Below are 22066 nucleotides of genomic sequence, written 5' to 3'. Positions count from 1 at the left end.
ATTTCTTATTTTATAATAAAAAAAGTTTCTTTTACCAGATGTTAATTTTACAAGTCAAATGTCATTTATAAACATCAATTAAATCGGAATTCAGTGGCTATACAATTTATTACTTATCAAATAATTTTTGTTATACCCACTAGAAGTAATGGGTCATTATATAAGTACTCTCGTGTCGAGCCTGGGTAGATTTTTCGAATACCCTGTAAAAAGAAAACCGATATGTTTCTACAGGCAGGAGGACTTCACTGCGACAGGTAACCTCGAAAATTATCCATTTACTACGATTAGTAAACAAGTATGAAATTGCTAAAATTTTCAAAGTTTAAATGATTTTTGATTTTATTTTATAGTAGGTATCGTTAGTCAAGTTATCTAACTTTTATGACTACATATGTATAAGTAAACGGAAAGCCAGACTGCCACGATTTCATCATAATATTTTTAAAATTTAGGTGAACCACAACGGAAAATTTCAGATGTCCATAAAGTTCCCATGACTGACTATGATAAGTTAGTGGATCAATTCTATAAGAGATTAGCAGAGCAGAGGCAACACAATCAAGTATGTCAACAGCTTTCAAAACTTCATTGAATGTAAACTTCTTGATTCAGCAGCGAAAATTTTATAAAACTCCAAATATATTTTATATTTAGGAAATGAAAGAACATGATCGACGATGGAGCATGCAGAAGGTAGTACGCCGGTTCCCAGGCTGGAACGAAATTACCATTGCAAACCTTCACAGTCTGTTCCTCCTCTTCGACAACCAGTCGAATGGAATGCTCGGCTTTGATGACTTGTTAGTAATGAAAATCTTTCTAAAAAGCTTTTAGGTAACCAGTTCCCAGTTTGCTAGTTATGAAACTTCTTTAGTGTAAACTTTCGAGTTAATTGACTACTACATTTTTTTAGATCGACAAAAGACTAACATTTGGTATAGTAGACACTACTCCATTACCCCCTACCTACATTGTACGCTTTCACTTCAGCCTGTAATACCCCACTGCTGGGCATAGGCCTCTTTCCCCATGTAGGAGAAGGATGAGAGCTTAATATAGGTAGGTACATCAGCTTTTACAGAATAAGTGGCACAGCTGTAGTGCTTCTCTTCAGACTTGTGAAATGTAATTTTTTTTTTTACAAAAATGAAGCTACTGAAATATTTTCAAAATCGGTTTATTAGTTCCAAACAGTTCCTACAAGCTTGCAAAATAATCTAGTAAAGTTTACCTCTTCATAAGTAAATATTATATTAGTGTACATTTTCTATATCCAATGCCATTTGTTTAAGTACTTTAAATTGTTATTTAGTTGTGCAGTTTTAGAAAGTCTAGGCGATGAAACGTCAATGGAGTCTAGAAGAGAAAAGTTTATGGAGGCTGATTCTGATAACGACAGTTGGATTACGTACGACGAGTTTTTGTCGGTAATTAATTATTTTTCTTTTATCTACTTACGTAACTACAAATTGAGGCACTTCGATGTAATAAAATTTTTAATTAAAAATGCTCATTGTTTCCCAATTGTCTGGGTATGTTAACTTGTCACAAGTAACTAAACTTTACTAGTGTAAAAATAAAGATAATCTGGAAACAACTTTATTTTCCGTAGTTGGTGTATAACTTTAGTCCACAAGAGAATGGTGAGCTGACTGGTCTGGCTCAACTTTGCAACGAAGTTGCGGACAACATTCAATTCGTAAGCAACTTAACAGTTGGCGAACAACTTGAATATGGCTTATTTTAAATAAAGGATTTAAGAACTTATCTAGTAATTTCTTTTACACCTCTAACCATTAAGCTTGATAATTTGTACAATGCATTTATTTAACTTACATTTATATTTACCATTTAAACACATTCATAAATTTTTAAAGTGAAAAAATAAAACATCTTGGAACTATTGTTTATCTTAAGTGATATCGTGGTGGGTTATCGTCGCTGAGAGAGTCTACATCACTAAGTTCGGCGAGCGCGGGGTCGCAGGCGAGGCACTGCAAGCCTACTTCTAGCCAGCACTCGTTGCAGTATACGAATGGACACCGAGTACTCTGAATACACGAATGCCATATTTCTATTGAATTCGAGTCTGAAATAACAATGATATATATACATTAAGATAAACAATTAATAAACCTATTAAAATTAAATAATTTGACCCATTGTATGAAGGTAGATATAGTTCGGTAATACCGATCAAGCTGTTAAAAAAATTTAATACTTTGCTATTATAGACCGGCCTACAAACAACCCCTTCCTTAAATTACAAAGGTCAACAACAGATTATTGTATTATGTGAATAAGTCAATGTTGTTCTGTACAATAGTTCAATTATTTATTGTCTTTGAAAATGTACCAAACGAAACAAGGTGATAAAGTATTCTAAGCAAATAAAAAAAATACTAAACAACTGCAAGCTACCGAAGCACGCATTATTTTAATAACGGCAACATTATTATCTGTTTGTCTACTTATACTGTTCTTTTCTACCTACTTACAAGTTTTTCCATCAATATTAACTTATACAAGATGTAAAGCTGGTAAAAACAAATTAGAACTTACTACTAGAGTAGAGTACTAGAGTTACTTAACTCTTACATAGTTTTAAATATAATTATGTATTATATTGGTATTGTTTTTATTTGTATGTTTGTATAAATAATATATTTTGTATGTATTTACATATATGTGTATATGTTTATGTAGGTATATATCGTTTAAATGTATGAATATTGTATTATATAACTACGTTTAGTAATATAACCTGATTTAATTATGTATACTTAATAAACTTGCGTTGTTGATTGCGCATTATTACCGACATATTTTTCATATACTACTTTTATTAAAGGTTGCCTGGAAGAGATCGCTTTAAGCGATAAGGCCGCCTTTGCATACATTATTTGTTTCTGTATCTCATCATTTCAGCCGATCACAGTCCACTGCTGGACATAGACCTCCATCAGTTCACCAGAAATGGCGTGAACTCGTGTGTTTTGCTCATAGTTACCACGCTGGGCAGGCGGGTTGGTGACCGCAGGGCTGGCTTTGTCGCACCGAAAACGCTGCTGCACGTCTTCGGCCTGTGTTTCTGTATCTACCTAATCCTTCTAAAATGTATCTTCTTTTTTGTGTGTGCAATAAAGTTTAATAAAGAAAATAAAATAAATATAAAGTAATAGCTTTATTATTGGCATAAAGTGAAAAAACTAACGTTGTCGCTTAACGTATCTCGGCTCCGTTTCTTCACAAATCAGGCACTTCATTCTGGCCACCGGCAACGCTGCGAGCCAGCCCAACAAATGAGGGTATCTCATTCTCATGCTCAGCAGATTCTCTCCAGACAAATAATGAGCACGAACAGCTTGTACGGCTTTCCTTCGGAGAGTCTTTTGCATTCTCAAACGTTTCTTAAGAATGACATTGTACAGGTGTAATATGCGTTTCTTTTCGCGTTTATAATAGAAATAGCTGCAGATCAGTCTACAAAAAATTATGTTTGTAAAATCTGATGGATTAAAAAAGTTACAGCTTTAGAATAACTATTTATTGTTAAAGGATAATAAATGTTATGCTCAGACTAATAGTACCAGAACTGTAACCAAATATGCTCACCTTCGCAATCTTAATGTGTAGGGATTAATGTACAGCAAAAGAAGGATCCAAACGTATCCGCCATATATTTTAACGTAGTAAATTATAGGCATTGCTCGAGGTTGAGGGACGCAATCCCCGTTTGAAAATATTTTACTTTTTTTATTCAAGTTAATTTCTCTTAAGACTTTACGCACCATACTAGATAGGGGTCCTTTTCCTTCAGTCTATAATTAAATATATTTACATCTTAGATTTTAATAAAAATATAGGTACATATTTATTAGTAACATAGCACTTACCTATATTTTTATAAGCTATGAACCAAATCGTATACTTATTCCAAATATTCCAAAACAATGTAAGCAATTTAGGTATGTGTTATGCTATTTAATTATTACAATATTAGGTGGTTTAACAACAATTTAATATAAATATATATACATACAGATATGTACCTATTATATTGTTGCCACTACATACGTTTATCTCAGAATCATTTAACAACAACTGCAGTACCCACCTTAATTGAAATATCTTGTGTAGAGAATGTAGGGCTTTTTTCCAATGCATGCTGTCTCACTACGTCCAAAGCTTCATAGAATAATCTGTCTAACATTACAAAGGTCGTAGCTGTGACCGCCTCTAGCATTACTTTCAGGATTTGAGTCAACAGCTTGTTGTGCTCTGACGGTATGTAGGATGCTGAGTACACGTCTATATATCTATTCCTTTCCATCTTATTAAATAAAATATTATTATTATTTATTTGCCCTTTCTTTTATTTAATCAACATGGATTTTCAATTTACTTAATATAATAAAGTTGTTATAAATTTTTACACAAATAAAGTATAAAAAATGGGAATATCACTACATAATTTCGATAAAAAGAACAATAATTCTAAACATTTTGAATATATACGGAATGAATAGTTACGGGTTTCTGTAAAGAGCTCACTATAGACGGCGCCACGGTTCGCTTAAACCGAAATTAAAAAGTATCATATCGAAAATTTCGCTCGAGCGGGTGTATCGTTCCATAGCTTAATTGGCTAGAGCGCCGACACGGTACGTCGGAGACGCGGGTTCGAACCCCGCTGGAGCGGTCAATTTTTGATATGATATTCAAAATGTTTAGAATTCCTAATGTGGGTAACACAAAAATAAAATCTTAGATATTAGAACAATAATTCTTAAATTTAAAAAAAATCAATACCTTTTTTAAAGGCAAAAGGTTTAACTGATTATTCCTGCGTCGCTTCTCGTCGATTCTCTTAAAGTTGTCAGTTATATAAATATTATCGTAGTCAATATTTGTGAGATATAAATCATGATAGTTTACGGCAGCTATAGGAATACGTAGGAATAAGAAAGCTAAGAAAATATTGACTGCGATGATTGCAAACTCCATCTTAGTGTATTTTTCTGCAAATGCATGAAGTACATGTTCTCCAGTTTCTTTAGCATCCTAAAGTTAGTAAAAAGACTGAAAATTGAAAAAGACAAATATTGACAAAGCAAAATATAGGCGACGTAGGCGAAACTATAAAAACATAATTATACCTGCACACCGTAAAGTTTTCGTTCAAAATAGATCCTGTTCTGCAACTTAATCGTATCTAAATTTGATGTAAAATTTCTTTCTGCCAACTTTAAGCTCGAGTAACCTTCTCCAAAACCAGCATCAATCTAACAAGCATTTTTTATATACATATTTAAAGCCGCCTAGTCGACATATAATAGAATTAGTTGAAATATTGATAGCCAAATTTTGAAGAAGTTAGCGTCAATAAAGTAAAAATCTACTTCCGACTGCTAATTTAAAATTAAACTAAAACATATTACAATTATTATAAAAATATACAATATACATATTTTCCTAATCTAATAAATGTATATAAAAGTTTTTAGTACCTCTCTTTTGAAGTTACAAGTATCAAGTCCGACCATACGCTTTACATCACACACACGAGGGAGCATCAGCGACCAACAGATAATCTCTATGGAAGAGGGTACGACCCTACTGCATATATCATAGGTTGACGAAAATATGTCGATGCACGTAGAGATAGCGTGTGACAATTGATTTTCACAACGAATTTCCATTTTTTTAACGTATAATTCTTGATATGAAGTGATAGCTTCAAATGATTGGTTTGATCTTTGTAAGATAAAGTATTAACAGATAGTATTTAGAAGATCTTCAACTTCGAGAAGGAGGCCGATAGGAGGATTCGGTTGGGCTGGGCGGCGTTTGGCAGACTCCGTCGAGTCTTCACTTCGAAGATTCCGCAATGCTTGAAGACAAAAGTTTTCGAGCAATGCGTCCTGCCTGTGTTAACATACGGAGCCGAGACGTGGACACTGACGAAGGGACTGGTCCACAAGTTTAAAGTCGCTCAACGTGCAATGGAACGGGCTATGCTTGGGGTCTCTCTCAAAGACAGGATTAGAAATGAGACTATCCGCGAGAGAACGAAAGTAACCGACATAGCCCATAGAATTAGCAAGTTGAAGTGGCAGTGGGCTGGTCATCTGTGTCGCAGGACCGATGGCCGTTGGAGTAGACGGGTCCTAGAGTGGAGACCGCGTCTTGGCAAACGCAGTGTAGGACGTCCTCCGGCCCGTTGGACCGACGATCTACGTAAGATTGCCGGTGTAGGCTGGATGAGGATTGCGGAAGACCGGGATGTGTGGCGCGAACTTGGGGAGGCCTATGTCCAGCAGTGGACTGCGATAGGCTGAAGTATATATTTAGAAGATCGTATTTCTCATAATAATTATGAGAAATTATTGTTTTACACCTAGATACTTACATCTACTAAAACTTAAAAATTCGATTGTTGCGTAAAATAAAAAAGTATGTGCAGGTACTTATGTACGCGCGTAAGAAGTTACACTTCATTGGCTAACTTCACGTTGCTAACTTCTTCGTTGTAGCTAACTTCAGGGTGTCGGTTCTTGACGGCGTGCGAGCGTATCGTAAAAATTTACTCTCATAATTTTTCCTTAACGTGCCAAAATAATTATAACATTAAAAATATAAAAGATAAATATGTATTTGCAAACGAACCTCAAATATTTTAATTTTTTAGCAGAACGATAAACAATATCAAACAAAGCATCTGTAAAATCAATTTCATTTTTCATCTGCTGCAAATCAGAGAATCTTTCGATTTCATACTCGATTGGAGATATTACATCACGGATGGACCTAATGAGGAATTATGAGTCAGAAATAGTTTTAAATAAGTATATAAAACATGGAGGTATTTTTTTAATCATATATGGTTAATAGACGTGTTAAAATATAAAAACCTTATAGATTCCACTATTTGAATAATTTCACCATTAAAATCCATTAAAGCTTTGTTCAATGGTCGATAAGATTGAACGTAATTAAATTTTGAAAGGTTATGTGACAAACGGGTGGTACAAGAAAATACGCGTACGACTTCTTTGGCATTTAAACCCATATTTGTTATTGGTCCTGTTACATGAAATACACATATAAGTATTACAGTAAAAATAGTATGAAGTAAATATTGTTTTATTAGGTACAACCGGGTGATTATCAAGTTTTTTCCTTCAAATATTTTAAGCTTAATGTCCTTACCAGCTACAACGTAAGTCAACACAACAGCCTTCAAAATACCTCGGCCAGCTTTTCCACAGTACATGGGTAAGCACAAAAGAGAGATACAACGCACTTGTATAGACACTGAATTAGCTATACCTGAAAAAATATTCTTACTTCGTAGTGATCATTACCAGATTTTAAGATTATGATGACTATTGTTATTCATGTTGCAGAGGCTTACCTATTATTATGCTTATTAATATGCTAATAACGAAACCGTTTACACTTAGAAAAGGTATATCTTCTAAAAATAAATGAAAATAAGCTTGCCCTAAAACAAACCCAGTGATAAAACTTAGGAATTTTTTTAAAATTTTTCTTTCATGATATTCTGAGAATATAGTTATATGTAGAGCTGGACACAAAATGCGAATCAAGTTATTTAAAAATACTCCTACTTTCTCGAATATTGATTCATTCATACTTCATTTAACAATAATAAAGAATTCAAGAATATTTATCACTTGGACACTTAATTTTTTTTTGTAGCTATCTAAATTACAGTGATAACAAAATGTTATTTATTTGTAATATTATACATATTTACACATTAAATAATAGCACTATTATGTCAAATATTTGTATACAGTAACTAATGGTAACCAAACGAATAATTAAAATTTACAAATTATTTTGCTGTATAGATTACTTTGCTCGTAATCCAACTATACATTCTCTCTCTTCACGTACATATGATTAAATTGTAAATTGAACATTTCCATTTCAAAATTTCACGAATATTTGTAATGATCCAGTATTTATTGGATATATTTAAATGCAATCCTATATTTTTGAAAATGTCTGGACTTATTTACTTTTTACTGAGGTAGGGCACAGCAGGAAACTCCTGCTCAAAATATGGAGCAGCCCGACTGGGGTAGTACCTCGACCTTACAGAAGATCACAGCTAAATAATACTGTTTTCAAGCAGTATTGTGTTCCTGTTGGTGAGTAAGGTGACCAGAGCTCCTTGGGGGATTGGGGGTTGGGTCGGCAACGCGGTTGCGATGCTTCTGGTGTTGCAGGTGTCTATAAGCTACGGTAATCGCTTACCATCAGGTGAGCCGTAAGCTTGTTTGCCGACCTAGTGACATTAAAAAAAAATGTAAATATAGTAATGTAGCTACTAAAATACCATCTATATTATATGATAAAAAAACAGTATGAAAAAAAGCTGATCCTCATTTAATGTTTAGTTTTTTGTTTATTTATTTATCTATCTATCTTTATTGTACACCATAAATACATATATTATGAAGTACAATATGGCTAATTAGCCACATCTTCCAGACAACCTAAATTTATTATTTTTATTTATTTATATTTATTTTTTAACGTTTCTTTGTTCATTTCTGTTCTGGATGCAAGTTTTTGTATGTGACCATATAATAATCGACGCAGACTATTATTTCTTGGTATAACTGTATACATAAGCTGCAAATGAAAAAGCAAGATAGTATTGAGTAGATCATTTATTATAATTAGTCTTATAAATTCAATATTAGTACACGGAACTTAGATATAAATCGAGAAGTGCTAACTAAAGCGCTTTAAGCAATGAACAGCCTTTTCAATGCTTAATTTATAATAAATTAAAATTGTAAACTTCCAATTCAGTCAGCACATTGCAATTGCGAAATTGCTTGATTAATATCTCACTTAGCTTTTATAGGAACGAGCGTAGCTTTTTTCCAAGTTATTTTTATTGTAAATTAAATTTTTGAAATCTTTGTGCTAAACACGAGTCAATTTCTATACCAGCGTGAAAAAGTAAAAATTAAAATGTTACGATTAAGAATAATTCCTAATTTTACAGAACAAACTGAATGAGCCGTTATAAGAAGGTCTGTACTGTAACTAACAACGTTTATCATAACTGATGTATTTCTAAAGCGTACCTTACATATATAAAAATATAAAAAGTACCAGTGTGGTTAAAGATGGTATTTAAAATTGTTGATTGTATTGTAGGATACACTTTTAAATTTTTTTATTATTATTCTATACATTAATAAATTTTATAGCTAAGAACATAATTCAAATTCAATACAATTCGAGTGTATTCGTTATAAAATGGATTATCACTATTATAAAACCTAGTTATGGTATGTTCAATTAGTACGTAAATATCAAACATTGACGTAATTTAATTTATTTAATTATATTTTATATATGATCAAATTATCTCTATTTAGCAATTTTTGTTTAACGATTGTCGTATTTTACTGATGAGTCAAAATTCTATGAAAGTTTGAATTCACCTTTTATTTATCTCCTGTCAATTTCTTTATACATATTTTTGATAATCTTTGTGTGAAATCTACGAAATAAACATAAATACTAGGCTAAAAGAACGATTTATTCCGCTTTTGTGATTCCATTAAATTCCGATTTCATAATTGCAATCCGGACGAACTTGATCCCTCATTCCTAAAGCCTGCTTTCGAGATAGGTGTCAAGTGTAGAGCGGTTACGCAAGCGCGGTGGGGGGGTCTCCGGCAGGGTCCTCGGTGACGTCGGTGACCATGGGCTCCTCCTCGTCCTCTTCAGGGATCTCCAGGATCTTAGGTCCGTACAGCAGAAGGTAGGCACAGTGCCAATCACCTGCGAATTATATTATGTTTTAAAAAACAATGATAAATGACTATATAATACATTTTATTTATTCAACTGAAATATAGTAGTGATATCTGCAGTAAAGGTTTCAAGATTAGAGCGCTAAGTTGCTCCTCTATAGGATATTATTCCTATCAAGAAGAACAGCCAACCGTCGCCGCGCGCCACCCACGCCACGTAGTGCCCCGACGACGAGGAGCGTTACGTTACGTTACGTGACGTTAACACGGCGCGTACCTCCCCCGCTGAGCTTGAGCACCTCCTCCTCCGAGACGGGCGACACGGCGTCGTCGTCGCAGCGCAGCCAGCCGTCGCCGCGCGCCACCCACGCCACGTAGTGCCCCGACGACGAGGAGCGTTACGTTACGTTACGTGACGTTAACACGGCGCGTACCTCCCCCGCTGAGCTTGAGCACCTCCTCCTCCGAGACGGGCGACACGGCGTCGTCGTCGCAGCGCAGCCAGCCGTCGCCGCGCGCCACCCACGCCACGTAGTGCCCCGACGACGAGGAGCGTTACGTTACGTTACGTGACGTTAACACGGCGCGTACCTCCCCCGCTGAGCTTGAGCACCTCCTCCTCCGAGACGGGCGACACGGCGTCGTCGTCGCAGCGCAGCCAGCCGTCGCCGCGCGCCACCCACGCCACGTAGTGCCCCGACGACGAGGAGCGTTACGTTACGTTACGTGACGTTAACACGGCGCGTACCTCCCCCGCTGAGCTTGAGCACCTCCTCCTCCGAGACGGGCGACACGGCGTCGTCGTCGCAGCGCAGCCAGCCGTCGCCGCGCGCCACCCACGCCACGTAGTGCCCCGACGACGAGGAGCGTTAAGTTACGTTACGTGACGTTAACACGGCGCGTACCTCCCCCGCTGAGCTTGAGCACCTCCTCCTCCGAGACGGGCGACACGGCGGCGTCGTCGTCGCAGCGCAGCCAGCCGTCGCCGCGCGCCACCCACGCCACGTAGTGCCCCGACGACGAGGAGCGTTACGTTACGTTACGTGACGTTAACACGGCGCGTACCTCCCCCGCTGAGCTTGAGCACCTCCTCCTCCGAGACGGGCGACACGGCGTCGTCGTCGCAGCGCAGCCAGCCGTCGCCGCGCGCCACCCACGCCACGTAGTGCCCCGACGACGAGGAGCGTTACGTTACGTTACGTGACGTTAACACGGCGCGTACCTCCCCCGCTGAGCTTGAGCACCTCCTCCTCCGAGACGGGCGACACGGCGGCGTCGTCGTCGCAGCGCAGCCAGCCGTCGCCGCGCGCCACCCACGCCACGTAGTGCCCCGACGACGAGGAGCGTTACGTTACGTTACGTGACGTTAACACGGCGCGTACCTCCCCCGCTGAGCTTGAGCACCTCCTCCTCCGAGACGGGCGACACGGCGTCGTCGTCGCAGCGCAGCCAGCCGTCGCCGCGCGCCACCCACGCCACGTAGTGCCCCGACGACGAGGAGCGTTACGTTACGTTACGTGACGTTAACACGGCGCGTACCTCCCCCGCTGAGCTTGAGCACCTCCTCCTCCGAGACGGGCGACACGGCGTCGTCGTCGCAGCGCAGCCAGCCGTCGCCGCGCGCCACCCACGCCACGTAGTGCCCCGACGACGAGGAGCGTTACGTTACGTTACGTGACGTTAACACGGCGCGTACCTCCCCCGCTGAGCTTGAGCACCTCCTCCTCCGAGACGGGCGACACGGCGTCGTCGTCGCAGCGCAGCCAGCCGTCGCCGCGCGCCACCCACGCCACGTAGTGCCCCGACGACGAGGAGCGTTACGTTACGTTACGTGACGTTAACACGGCGCGTACCTCCCCCGCTGAGCTTGAGCACCTCCTCCTCCGAGACGGGCGACACGGCGTCGTCGTCGCAGCGCAGCCAGCCGTCGCCGCGCGCCACCCACGCCACGTAGTGCCCCGACGACGAGGAGCGTTACGTTACGTTACGTGACGTTAACACGGCGCGTACCTCCCCCGCTGAGCTTGAGCACCTCCTCCTCCGAGACGGGCGACACGGCGTCGTCGTCGCAGCGCAGCCAGCCGTCGCCGCGCGCCACCCACGCCACGTAGTGCCCCGACGACGAGGAGCGTTACGTTACGTTACGTGACGTTAACACGGCGCGTACCTCCCCCGCTGAGCTTGAGCACCTCCTCCTCCGAGACGGGCGACACGGCGTCGTCGTCGCAGCGCAGCCAGCCGTCGCCGCGCGCCACCCACGCCACGTAGTGCCCCGACGACGAGGAGCGTTACGTTACGTTACGTGACGTTAACACGGCGCGTACCTCCCCCGCTGAGCTTGAGCACCTCCTCCTCCGAGACGGGCGACACGGCGTCGTCGTCGCAGCGCAGCCAGCCGTCGCCGCGCGCCACCCACGCCACGTAGTGCCCCGACGACGAGGAGCGTTACGTTACGTTACGTGACGTTAACACGGCGCGTACCTCCCCCGCTGAGCTTGAGCACCTCCTCCTCCGAGACGGGCGACAAGGCGTCGTCGTCGCAGCGCAGCCAGCCGTCGCCGCGCGCCACCCACGCCACGTAGTGCCCCGACGACGAGGAGCGTTACGTTACGTTACGTGACGTTAACACGGCGCGTACCTCCCCCGCTGAGCTTGAGCACCTCCTCCTCCGAGACGGGCGACACGGCGTCGTCGTCGCAGCGCAGCCAGCCGTCGCCGCGCGCCACCCACGCCACGTAGTGCCCCGACGACGAGGAGCGTTACGTTACGTTACGTGACGTTAACACGGCGCGTACCTCCCCCGCTGAGCTTGAGCACCTCCTCCTCCGAGACGGGCGACACGGCGTCGTCGTCGCAGCGCAGCCAGCCGTCGCCGCGCGCCACCCACGCCACGTAGTGCCCCGACGACGAGGAGCGTTACGTTACGTTACGTGACGTTAACACGGCGCGTACCTCCCCCGCTGAGCTTGAGCACCTCCTCCTCCGAGACGGGCGACACGGCGTCGTCGTCGCAGCGCAGCCAGCCGTCGCCGCGCGCCACCCACGCCACGTAGTGCCCCGACGACGAGGAGCGTTACGTTACGTTACGTGACGTTAACACGGCGCGTACCTCCCCCGCTGAGCTTGAGCACCTCCTCCTCCGAGACGGGCGACACGGCGTCGTCGTCGCAGCGCAGCCAGCCGTCGCCGCGCGCCACCCACGCCACGTAGTGCCCCGACGACGAGGAGCGTTACGTTACGTTACGTGACGTTAACACGGCGCGTACCTCCCCCGCTGAGCTTGAGCACCTCCTCCTCCGAGACGGGCGACACGGCGTCGTCGTCGCAGCGCAGCCAGCCGTCGCCGCGCGCCACCCACGCCACGTAGTGCCCCGACGACGAGGAGCGTTACGTTACGTTACGTGACGTTAACACGGCGCGTACCTCCCCCGCTGAGCTTGAGCACCTCCTCCTCCGAGACGGGCGACACGGCGTCGTCGTCGCAGCGCAGCCAGCCGTCGCCGCGCGCCACCCACGCCACGTAGTGCCCCGACGACGAGGAGCGTTACGTTACGTTACGTGACGTTAACACGGCGCGTACCTCCCCCGCTGAGCTTGAGCACCTCCTCCTCCGAGACGGGCGACACGGCGTCGTCGTCGCAGCGCAGCCAGCCGTCGCCGCGCGCCACCCACGCCACGTAGTGCCCCGACGACGAGGAGCGTTACGTTACGTTACGTGACGTTAACACGGCGCGTACCTCCCCCGCTGAGCTTGAGCACCTCCTCCTCCGAGACGGGCGACACGGCGTCGTCGTCGCAGCGCAGCCAGCCGTCGCCGCGCGCCACCCACGCCACGTAGTGCCCCGACGACGAGGAGCGTTACGTTACGTTACGTGACGTTAACACGGCGCGTACCTCCCCCGCTGAGCTTGAGCACCTCCTCCTCCGAGACGGGCGACACGGCGTCGTCGTCGCAGCGCAGCCAGCCGTCGCCGCGCGCCACCCACGCCACGTAGTGCCCCGACGACGAGGAGCGTTACGTTACGTTACGTGACGTTAACACGGCGCGTACCTCCCCCGCTGAGCTTGAGCACCTCCTCCTCCGAGACGGGCGACACGGCGTCGTCGTCGCAGCGCAGCCAGCCGTCGCCGCGCGCCACCCACGCCACGTAGTGCCCCGACGACGAGGAGCGTTACGTTACGTTACGTGACGTTAACACGGCGCGTACCTCCCCCGCTGAGCTTGAGCACCTCCTCCTCCGAGACGGGCGACACGGCGTCGTCGTCGCAGCGCAGCCAGCCGTCGCCGCGCGCCACCCACGCCACGTAGTGCCCCGACGACGAGGAGCGTTACGTTACGTTACGTGACGTTAACACGGCGCGTACCTCCCCCGCTGAGCTTGAGCACCTCCTCCTCCGAGACGGGCGACACGGCGTCGTCGTCGCAGCGCAGCCAGCCGTCGCCGCGCGCCACCCACGCCACGTAGTGCCCCGACGACGAGGAGCGCCCGCGGTGCGTCAGCACGGCCTGCAGCCGGTAGTAGCCGCTGTTGTTGCTGCCGACGTCTGTCAAGCATTGTTATTATCAATCATTTATCTGCGAATTTTGAAATAAAATGTAACAGCCTATGTATGCTATACATTATATTGAATTTCGAAATATCTCTATAGCCAAACCCCAAATTTCTTTGCTACAAAAAAAAAAAATTAGCAAAATGTTATATAATTTCATACATCTGTTGATTTCATAAATATTTTGCTTCTATTTTGCCCTATAAGTTATGTTTTTTCGTACTAATTATTAGGTGTTATGAAGTAATAGCATCCCTTAAATTTAAAAGGAACCAAACACTTATAATTTTGCATAATTAAGATATATACTACATCTTCACCATTCTCAAACCAATAAGGCATTATCCGTTTTCTTTTATTCTCTCTTTTACTGTCTCCATGACTTTTGTTCTTAGCAGTTAAAGATTTTTCGATAGACACGTCCTCTAGTTCCTGTAAATAATTAAAATTCAGATTTTGTACTATTTGTAGTATAATATTGTATTACTAATTTTAATAATTTTAGATTCAACATTAGGATGCAGCCATTGCCTACTAAGACGCCGCGTTGGCGCAACGGTCACAGCCATGGATTGTACCTGTTGTGCGTGGCGGTTGCGGGTTCGATCCCTGCACATGACAAACATTTGTATTGGCCATACAGGTGTTTGCCGTGGTCTGGGTGTTTGTGCAGTCCTTGTAGGTCTCCCCACCGTGGCTCGAAGAACACGTTAAGCCATCGGTCGGTCGGTGAAAGCGATCGTTACTCATAGTAGGGAATATATCCAACAACCCGCATTGGAGTAGTGTGGTGGATTAAGCTCTGATCCTTCTCCTACAAGGGGAAAGAGGCCTATGCCCAGTAGCGGGATATTACCGGCTGAAGCGATTGCTTACTAAAATTCAGTACAAATCAATCTAATTTTAAAGTGTGATCAAGAATATATTAATTGTTACCAATGTTTTACCTTGAATTTATTTCTCATTGGTGTCAGGCGTTCTTGAAGCTCTGAAGAACAAAGTTCATACACATCCAAGTCTAAAGGAAACTTAACATCTTTAAGAATTTTGGCATTGATGGATTCTTTTTCTTTGTAGTAAAAACGTACAAATTGCACTGTTAAGTATGCTGGTAAACGACTGATTTTGCTCTGAAAATAAAAATGAATTTTTAATTTCACTTGTATGAAGAAAAATAGAATTAAGACATTCAGTCTTGCTCTTCTATAAGTCAATACATACAGTTTTCGTATAGACTGCATCTCTTCCTAATGTCTGTGACATTTTTGTGATTTGCTCTGCCATTTTCTGTAAAGAAAAATATCTACTCATATACATATAATAAAATGGTAGGAAAGTCAAAACTGTACATAGAATTTTTTTTTTTTTAAATACTTGGGGTGTGATCTACAATCGATACCGAAGCTAAAAATATAGTTTTTAGAATTTATGTTGGTTTGTCTGTATGTATATCCAGGATAAACTCAAAAAGTACTGCATGGATTTACTTCAAATTTGGCACGAATACTATTAAGAAGTCGGGTCAACATACAGGCTACATATTATCACGCTATCACCTACGGGGAATAAGCAGTGAACCTTTATTTCTTCAACAAATTCTGTAAAAACGTGTAATCTAACGACGCATATTTGAATGTTGTTGTTATTATGTTAATAACCATGTCATAAGCTAGTTTCACACTATAAATATAGACATTCTGTAGTATATTTAGTATCAGCATTGCACCCGTGCGATGCCGGGGCGGGTCGCTAGTATAATTATAATATTTCTAAAATTTATTTAAAATTTAGAAAATTATAATGTATACTTACAGATCTTAGGCCCGATTGTAAATATTTGACATCTTGTGAGATAAAGCATGAGAGTTGTAAGAACGACTCAGTGGAGCGAGTCGGTGGCTCGTCTGCTTCACTGCATACCAGTTCAACATCTAATGTACCTCCAAAGTATTGTTCCACCAGGGATTTACTACAAATTAAAACTTTTAAGTTTAATTCAATACCCATGTTTTATTTATACACACTATTTAAATTATATAAAGTGAGACATTCTTTTAAAGAAAAAAAAACCACGATTAAGTGGACAAGTAAAATGATATATTGGGATTTGTTTACAAAACAAAACATTGCTGATTTGTTTTCTTTATAAATATATTTATCTCAAATGACTAAGTAAAAACGGAAATTTTGTTGTGCATCATGCCAAAAATACTGAATTGATATGGAAATTGGTGGAAATCTGATATAACACAAAGGTTATTTTTTTATCATGAAAATGATGATGTCATTACTACTGTACGTGATGAACATGATGAACTATGAGGACATTTTAATACAGTAGGTGTAAAATACATACAAACATGCTGTTAAACTATACTGTTCGTCTAAACTACTCAGTATAGAGAAAACAACATATCATCATTCATCATTTCAGCCTACTGCAGTCCACTGCTGGACATAGCTCTCCACAAATTCGTGCCAAAAATGGCGCGAACCCATGTGTCATCAAGGCATACGTTTAATGTTCCTTTAATACTATGATGTATAATATAATGTCATTTTAAAGACTTTCAAAGGGCTTTGATGATAACAAAACCAATATTTATCATCATCATATTTATCATCATCATCATCATTTCAGCCTATTGCAGTCCACTGCTGGACATAGGTCTCTACAAGTTCGCGTCAAAAATGGCATGAACTCATGTGTGTTACCCATAGTCACCATACTGGGCAGGAGGGTTGGTGACCGCAGGGCTGGCTTTGTCGCACCGAAGACACTGCTGCCCGTCTTCTTTATAAGTTCCAAGGTGGTAGTGGAACTGTATTATCTCTTAATCGCCTCTTATGACACCCACGGGAAGAGAGGGGGGTGGCTATATTCTTTAATGCCGTAGCCACACAGCTCATATATATAGTCAAGATAAAAATTTTAATATTTAATTATATAGCTTTGTGAAACAAAGGAGGGGTATCGATAAGCTAAGAAAATCGGCCCCTATTTTGACAAAAACTGACTTCTGTTGTTTTCCAAAATTTTGTCTCTTTCTAAATACTAGAGGACCCATATTTAATGGTGCGTATAAATATGATTATATATAGTCCCATTTTCTAGGGAAACTTATACCGTAAAGTGAAGTCTAAACGTCGTTTTTCAAGAAAAATCGCCTTTTTGGGGCATTCTCGTGATCATTGTATACAGAGCGCATTTTTTTAGCACTTTTATTGTTGCGTCTACACGTTACCCGACAGCCAAGGCACAATATATAAAAAAACTGATTTGCTAAAAAAATGCGCTCATGGTGTAATAAAACTTTTTTGAATTATAGTACGTTAGGTCAAGTTTCCATACTCACATTATCAGTGTTTATTTTATCTTAATTGCGTTCGCTGGGTAGGCGGTGTTTATAATAAAATACTTCTACAAGTACCCTCTCAACGGTTTAAGCTTGCTACACACTATTCGCAACGTTTTCGCGTTTCGCGACTTTTACATCTATTTCGCGTTACATGGTTAAGGTGGCTACACACTATTCATTTTTTCCGTAATTTTTTCGCGTTTCGTGAGTTTTCTTACTTTTTCGTGAATAGTGTGTAGGCCTTTTTCGTAATTTTTTCGCATTTCGTGATTCGCGTATCGTGTTTCGTAGTGTTTCGCCCCTTCAAGCGGCTTTTTCACGAAATCAAAGGGAACACAAAAGAACATTTAGATGCTGAGGGACTTTATACAATCTTTGTGCATCGGGAAAATGACAATATAATAAGAATTAAGATACAGTCGCGACATATCTCTTCTAAAGTATACAATCTATGGCTACAATATAATGCCACCACCATAGAAGCGTGGTATTGTCAGTGCAAAGTAGGAGCGCGCACCGTTGGCTGTTGTGCTCACATAGCATCAGTTATATGGTATTTATCGTATGAAAGATACGAACGCCGAACACAACGAGTTGTGGACTTCAGCAGTTGTATACAAGATGCTGCTGCTGATACGCAGCAGTGTGGATGGTCAGACGATTCAGAGTAGGCCTAGAATAGGATTTTTAATAAAAAATAATGTTATATAATGAATGTTGTTTCTTTCGTAGGTTATTATATCTGAAATAAAAATATTTTTATCTTATACTACTTTTATTCCATACATATATAGAGTGCTTCAATTAAAGTTAAATAACAGGACCTCCACGAAATAATCTATATTTTTTTTAAATATGAGTCATACACTAACTAAAAAATATAAAAGAAATTTTTTTTAAAAGGGGCCGATTTTCTTACCTTATCGATACCCTCCTTTGCAAATACTTATCAATATTTGCAAATTTGTTTCACAAAGCTATATTACGTTAAAAAACAAAATGTTACCTATTGGGTTCAGGGGCAATAGGCAGCCTCATCGTCAAAGCTCGGACGATCTCAGTCCAACACTCGGAGGCATCTTGCTGGGCCAGTTGCCCGCCCGGCCCCCTCTCAGCAAGGCGGGGTGCGGCCGCGTGCAATGCGTTCAGTAACCTTGCTGCGGCCGCTGCGCACGCGCCCGCTCCCCCTCCCTCTAACGCCCGCATTGTCTCGCTCAGTGCCGATGTCAGTCCGCCCGCGGTCCCACCACCAGACGCTATTACCATAAAAGCTTATGTTTGTGCGTAATATGCTACTGCTTCATAGCTAAGTTTATAAATTTTCTATACAACTAGATCCACAAACAAGCGACATCCTACCTCATGACTCTGGCCACCTTACTCAACACAGGAACACAATACTATTTGAGAGGAGTAGTAGGTATTTAGCTGTAATCTTCAGTAAGGTAGAGGTTCTTCTGTAGATAAGCTGCTCAAGATTTATCAATACTTTTGTGTTAATCACATAATTATAGTTAAAATATATAATATACGAATTTCAATGTAAATAACCCAACTAATAAAAAAATTAAATATTAAACTGAAAGTATAAACATTTACAATTTTTAAATTTTTATACAATACAAAAGAAACTTTATTCTACATATGGTATAGATTATATTCACTGGTTTTATTAAAACATTAATTTATATGTACCTATCAATAGACACCGGGTTGGCGCAACGGTTACAGCAATGGATTGTACATGTTGTGCTGGTGGTTGTGGGTTCGATCCCCGCATGTTACAAACATTTGTATTGGCCATACAGGTGTTTGCCGTGGTCTGGGTGTTTGCGCAGTTCTTGTGGGTCTCCTCTCCGAGCGTCAGAGAGCATGTTAAGCCGTCAGTCCCGGTTGTTATCATATCCACCTGATAGCGATAGTTGCTCATAGTAGGGAATATATCCGCCTACCTGCATTGGAACAGTGTGGTGGATTAAGCTCTGATCCTTTTCCTACACGAGGAAAGCGGCCTATGCCCAGTAGTGTGATATTACAGGCTGAAGCGTATCAATAGACACCAGTACAATTAACAAGAATTTGTAGTCAAAACTGTGCCTCAATTTATCTATATTAAGTTTTTTTTGACACAGATAATGTCTGAAGTATTGTGTTTTTAAAAATTTACTTACATTGATCATACCCAAGTAGTGCATTTTTAAGTTCAGGAACTGTTTTGAGACACTGAACTGTGGCATTCATGTAGCAAGTGTTACCCAAGTTAATGAGACCTTCAGGTAGGTCCAACTGTGAAAAAAAAGATGTTATTATTGATCTTACCTTCTTAATTATCTTAAAAATATATAATAATTGAATTGTTTGATTAAGCTTTTTTTATGCTTAAGAAATGACAGTACATTCAGAGAATAGGATCCTAATTTTTTTTTATCTTTTCATGGTAATACATGTTACAGTACTGTTGGATACTGAGGATTAGTCAAAATGCCTACTTACAGCTGTTGCCAATTCTGCCTCGTTCATATCTTCAACAAAGCGAGTCTGTTCAACTGGTGCAGCAGGTACGTCTTCTTCTTTGCTACCCATCACTAGTACCAAAGCATTCTGTAATTTGAAAAAGTACCTTATTATGTTGAAACTTGTTTAAAATTTACAGATCAGTCAAAGCACCTGGGAGAAGTCAAGGTAGGATTGGCAAGGATCTTGTTATCTTTCCGATATTGCAGGCATCTATAAGGTAAGATAACTGCTTACCATCAATAATTAAACAAATATCTTTATACAAATAGGCTTCAAAAGCACTTTCAAATCGTCATTTAAAAAATGTGTTTTAATTATTTTTTTAAAGTGGAGACACATCTTTATAATCTATGTGATTCCATACTGAATAATAAGCTTTAGTTATTACTTTCTTTCTAATATTGTTTGTGGATATTTATTATACATGCAAATACCAAATGCAAAAAAAGAGATGTTTAATTTGTAAAGTTGGAAATATGGAATTATAATTGTTATTCCTTCTCGTGTTTATAATGTGATATATATTATTTATATTAAAACAATCAATATTCTGGTGAATAAACATAATATATATAGTGACACAATTGTTAATATGTCTTAAGAAAAACATCCCAGAGGGAGACTAGAGCTTCAAGATCATAATAGCCTTTTTTGCAAAATAAATAAGTCACAATATCTGTAGCATTACCCCACAGTAACAGTATCATTCAAAATTAGTGTATTTTTTAAAGTTCATTACCTAATTCCATTCCATTACTACAACAAAACAATTAATTACTTACATTTGTAAGTTTAAAATTTGCCCAGCTGTCATCTCGTAGGGTGACACCTTTGCATACTACTTTCTGTCTCTCTGGTTGCACACCAGTCAGTGCAAATATTTGAGCCTTGAACAGGACTGGCTCGTCATCCGTGTTCACTTCGACGTCTGGGTACATTTCCTTGCCCCATTTAACTTTTACTGAACAAAAAAAAAATACATTTACTGAGAAAAGCTCGGGATAAAAATTTGTACTATTGCCTTTATAGCATGACACATCATTAAATATTAACAACGTTACACTTATCAAAAGCCGGTATTTATGGTAAAATCCTTGACATGTTTTGATGTGATTATTTTTTTGTAAGTTACAAATTTCAAACAAAGAAAATAGGTATAAAAATTATGCCATCTAGATAGTAAAATCCTTAGGATAGCGGTGTTTTTAATTAATAATCAACCAACACTTTTTAATATAATATTTCATAGGAAAACTTTAACCTCAACGTATCGGAATGAATATGCAGTTTTAACAGAACTATTATTAATTGGAACTCACCTGAAACCTTTGGCATTGTTTCTTGTATTTCAACGAAAACTCCAAAAATATAAACAAAAATCAGTTAATATCGTTTTTGTAATTAAAATTTGATAGTCACGATTAACTTCGTGGGCTTAACCAACAACTGTGACTGTCGTTTATGTCTTTATCCTGTCAAATTTGTAGTTTGTTTAATTTTTCCACAGATAAAACGTTGTGATTCGGATACTTGTGACAAAAAAATTCTTGTAATAAGAAAAAAGTTTTATTATTTATAAAGTTTGTGGTTAAGTTACGAATGCTATAAACACATGTTTTGCAGTAAAACTTCTTTACGCACGCTTGACTTGGGGAGTAAGCTGGTGAATGCGTGACGAGAGCGTTACGAAAAGTCTGATCGAGCGAGACGAACGGAAGTTGAGAGGGAGATATAAATTAGTGACAATTGAAAGAGTGAGAGAGAGAGAGAGAGTAATGTTTCGTAAGTTTTACTTAACTCGTGTGATCTAAAAAACACTAGTGT

The 22066-nt window shown here is 40.7% G+C and overlaps 3 protein-coding genes across 3 annotated transcripts; 1 reads left to right on the top strand and 2 right to left on the bottom strand.

Annotated features, from left to right (window-relative positions):
• Positions 1-262: 262 nt before the first annotated feature.
• LOC123661564 lies at positions 263-1770 on the top strand. Its single transcript, XM_045596520.1, has 5 exons — positions 263-352; positions 456-565; positions 658-803; positions 1316-1430; positions 1616-1770. The coding sequence occupies exons 2-5, from the start codon at positions 497-499 to the stop codon at positions 1748-1750; spliced, it is 465 nt and encodes a 154-aa protein (XP_045452476.1). The 5' UTR covers positions 263-352; positions 456-496; the 3' UTR covers positions 1751-1770.
• Positions 1771-1812: 42 nt separating this feature from the next.
• Positions 1813-7661, bottom strand: LOC123661416 (protein sneaky). Its single transcript, XM_045596378.1, has 8 exons — positions 7522-7661; positions 6884-7352; positions 5163-5288; positions 4816-5067; positions 4121-4336; positions 3619-3824; positions 3218-3486; positions 1813-2077 (listed from the first exon to the last, which is right to left on the bottom strand). The coding sequence occupies exons 1-8, from the start codon at positions 7659-7661 to the stop codon at positions 1911-1913; spliced, it is 1845 nt and encodes a 614-aa protein (XP_045452334.1). The 3' UTR covers positions 1813-1910.
• A 1032-nt stretch (positions 7662-8693) lies between these two features.
• Positions 8694-20341, bottom strand: LOC123661548 (ubiquitin carboxyl-terminal hydrolase 14). The gene is made up of 9 exons (XM_045596506.1): positions 20219-20341; positions 19897-20011; positions 18732-18981; positions 16179-16335; positions 15588-15653; positions 15314-15496; positions 14687-14798; positions 14181-14360; positions 8694-9843 (listed from the first exon to the last, which is right to left on the bottom strand). Exons 1-9 carry the CDS (start codon positions 20306-20308, stop codon positions 9710-9712), a joined length of 1287 nt encoding a protein of 428 aa, XP_045452462.1. The 5' UTR covers positions 20309-20341; the 3' UTR covers positions 8694-9709.
• Positions 20342-22066: the final 1725 nt, after the last annotated feature.

The sequence above is a fragment of the Melitaea cinxia genome, chromosome 17 (genome assembly GCF_905220565.1).
Source record: "Melitaea cinxia chromosome 17, ilMelCinx1.1, whole genome shotgun sequence".
In the NCBI taxonomy this organism is placed as follows: Eukaryota; Metazoa; Arthropoda; class Insecta; order Lepidoptera; family Nymphalidae; genus Melitaea; species Melitaea cinxia.
Note: the sequence above shows the minus strand (reverse complement) of the source record. Positions and strands in the feature narration are given on the sequence as shown.

Coding starts and splice junctions, on each gene's coding strand:
- LOC123661564 (XM_045596520.1), top strand. CDS start 497: ATGACTGACTATGATAAGTTAGTGGATCAATTCTATAAGAGATTAGCA. Junction 566..657: donor AGCAGAGGCAACACAATCAA/GTATGTCAACAG, acceptor TTTTATATTTAG/GAAATGAAAGAACATGATCG. Junction 1,431..1,615: donor CGTACGACGAGTTTTTGTCG/GTAATTAATTAT, acceptor TATTTTCCGTAG/TTGGTGTATAACTTTAGTCC.
- LOC123661416 (XM_045596378.1), bottom strand. CDS start 7,661: ATGAATGAATCAATATTCGAGAAAGTAGGAGTATTTTTAAATAACTTG. Junction 4,337..4,815: donor ACCTTTTGCCTTTAAAAAAG/GTATTGATTTTT, acceptor TTATTTAATAAG/ATGGAAAGGAATAGATATAT. Junction 3,825..4,120: donor CACAAGATATTTCAATTAAG/GTGGGTACTGCA, acceptor ATTTAATTATAG/ACTGAAGGAAAAGGACCCCT.
- LOC123661548 (XM_045596506.1), bottom strand. CDS start 20,308: ATGGGTAGCAAAGAAGAAGACGTACCTGCTGCACCAGTTGAACAGACT. Junction 18,982..19,896: donor ACTACTTGGGTATGATCAAT/GTAAGTAAATTT, acceptor TTATGGTAATAG/CGTCTGGTGGTGGGACCGCG. Junction 15,497..15,587: donor ATGCAGTCTATACGAAAACT/GTATGTATTGAC, acceptor TTTTATTTTCAG/AGCAAAATCAGTCGTTTACC.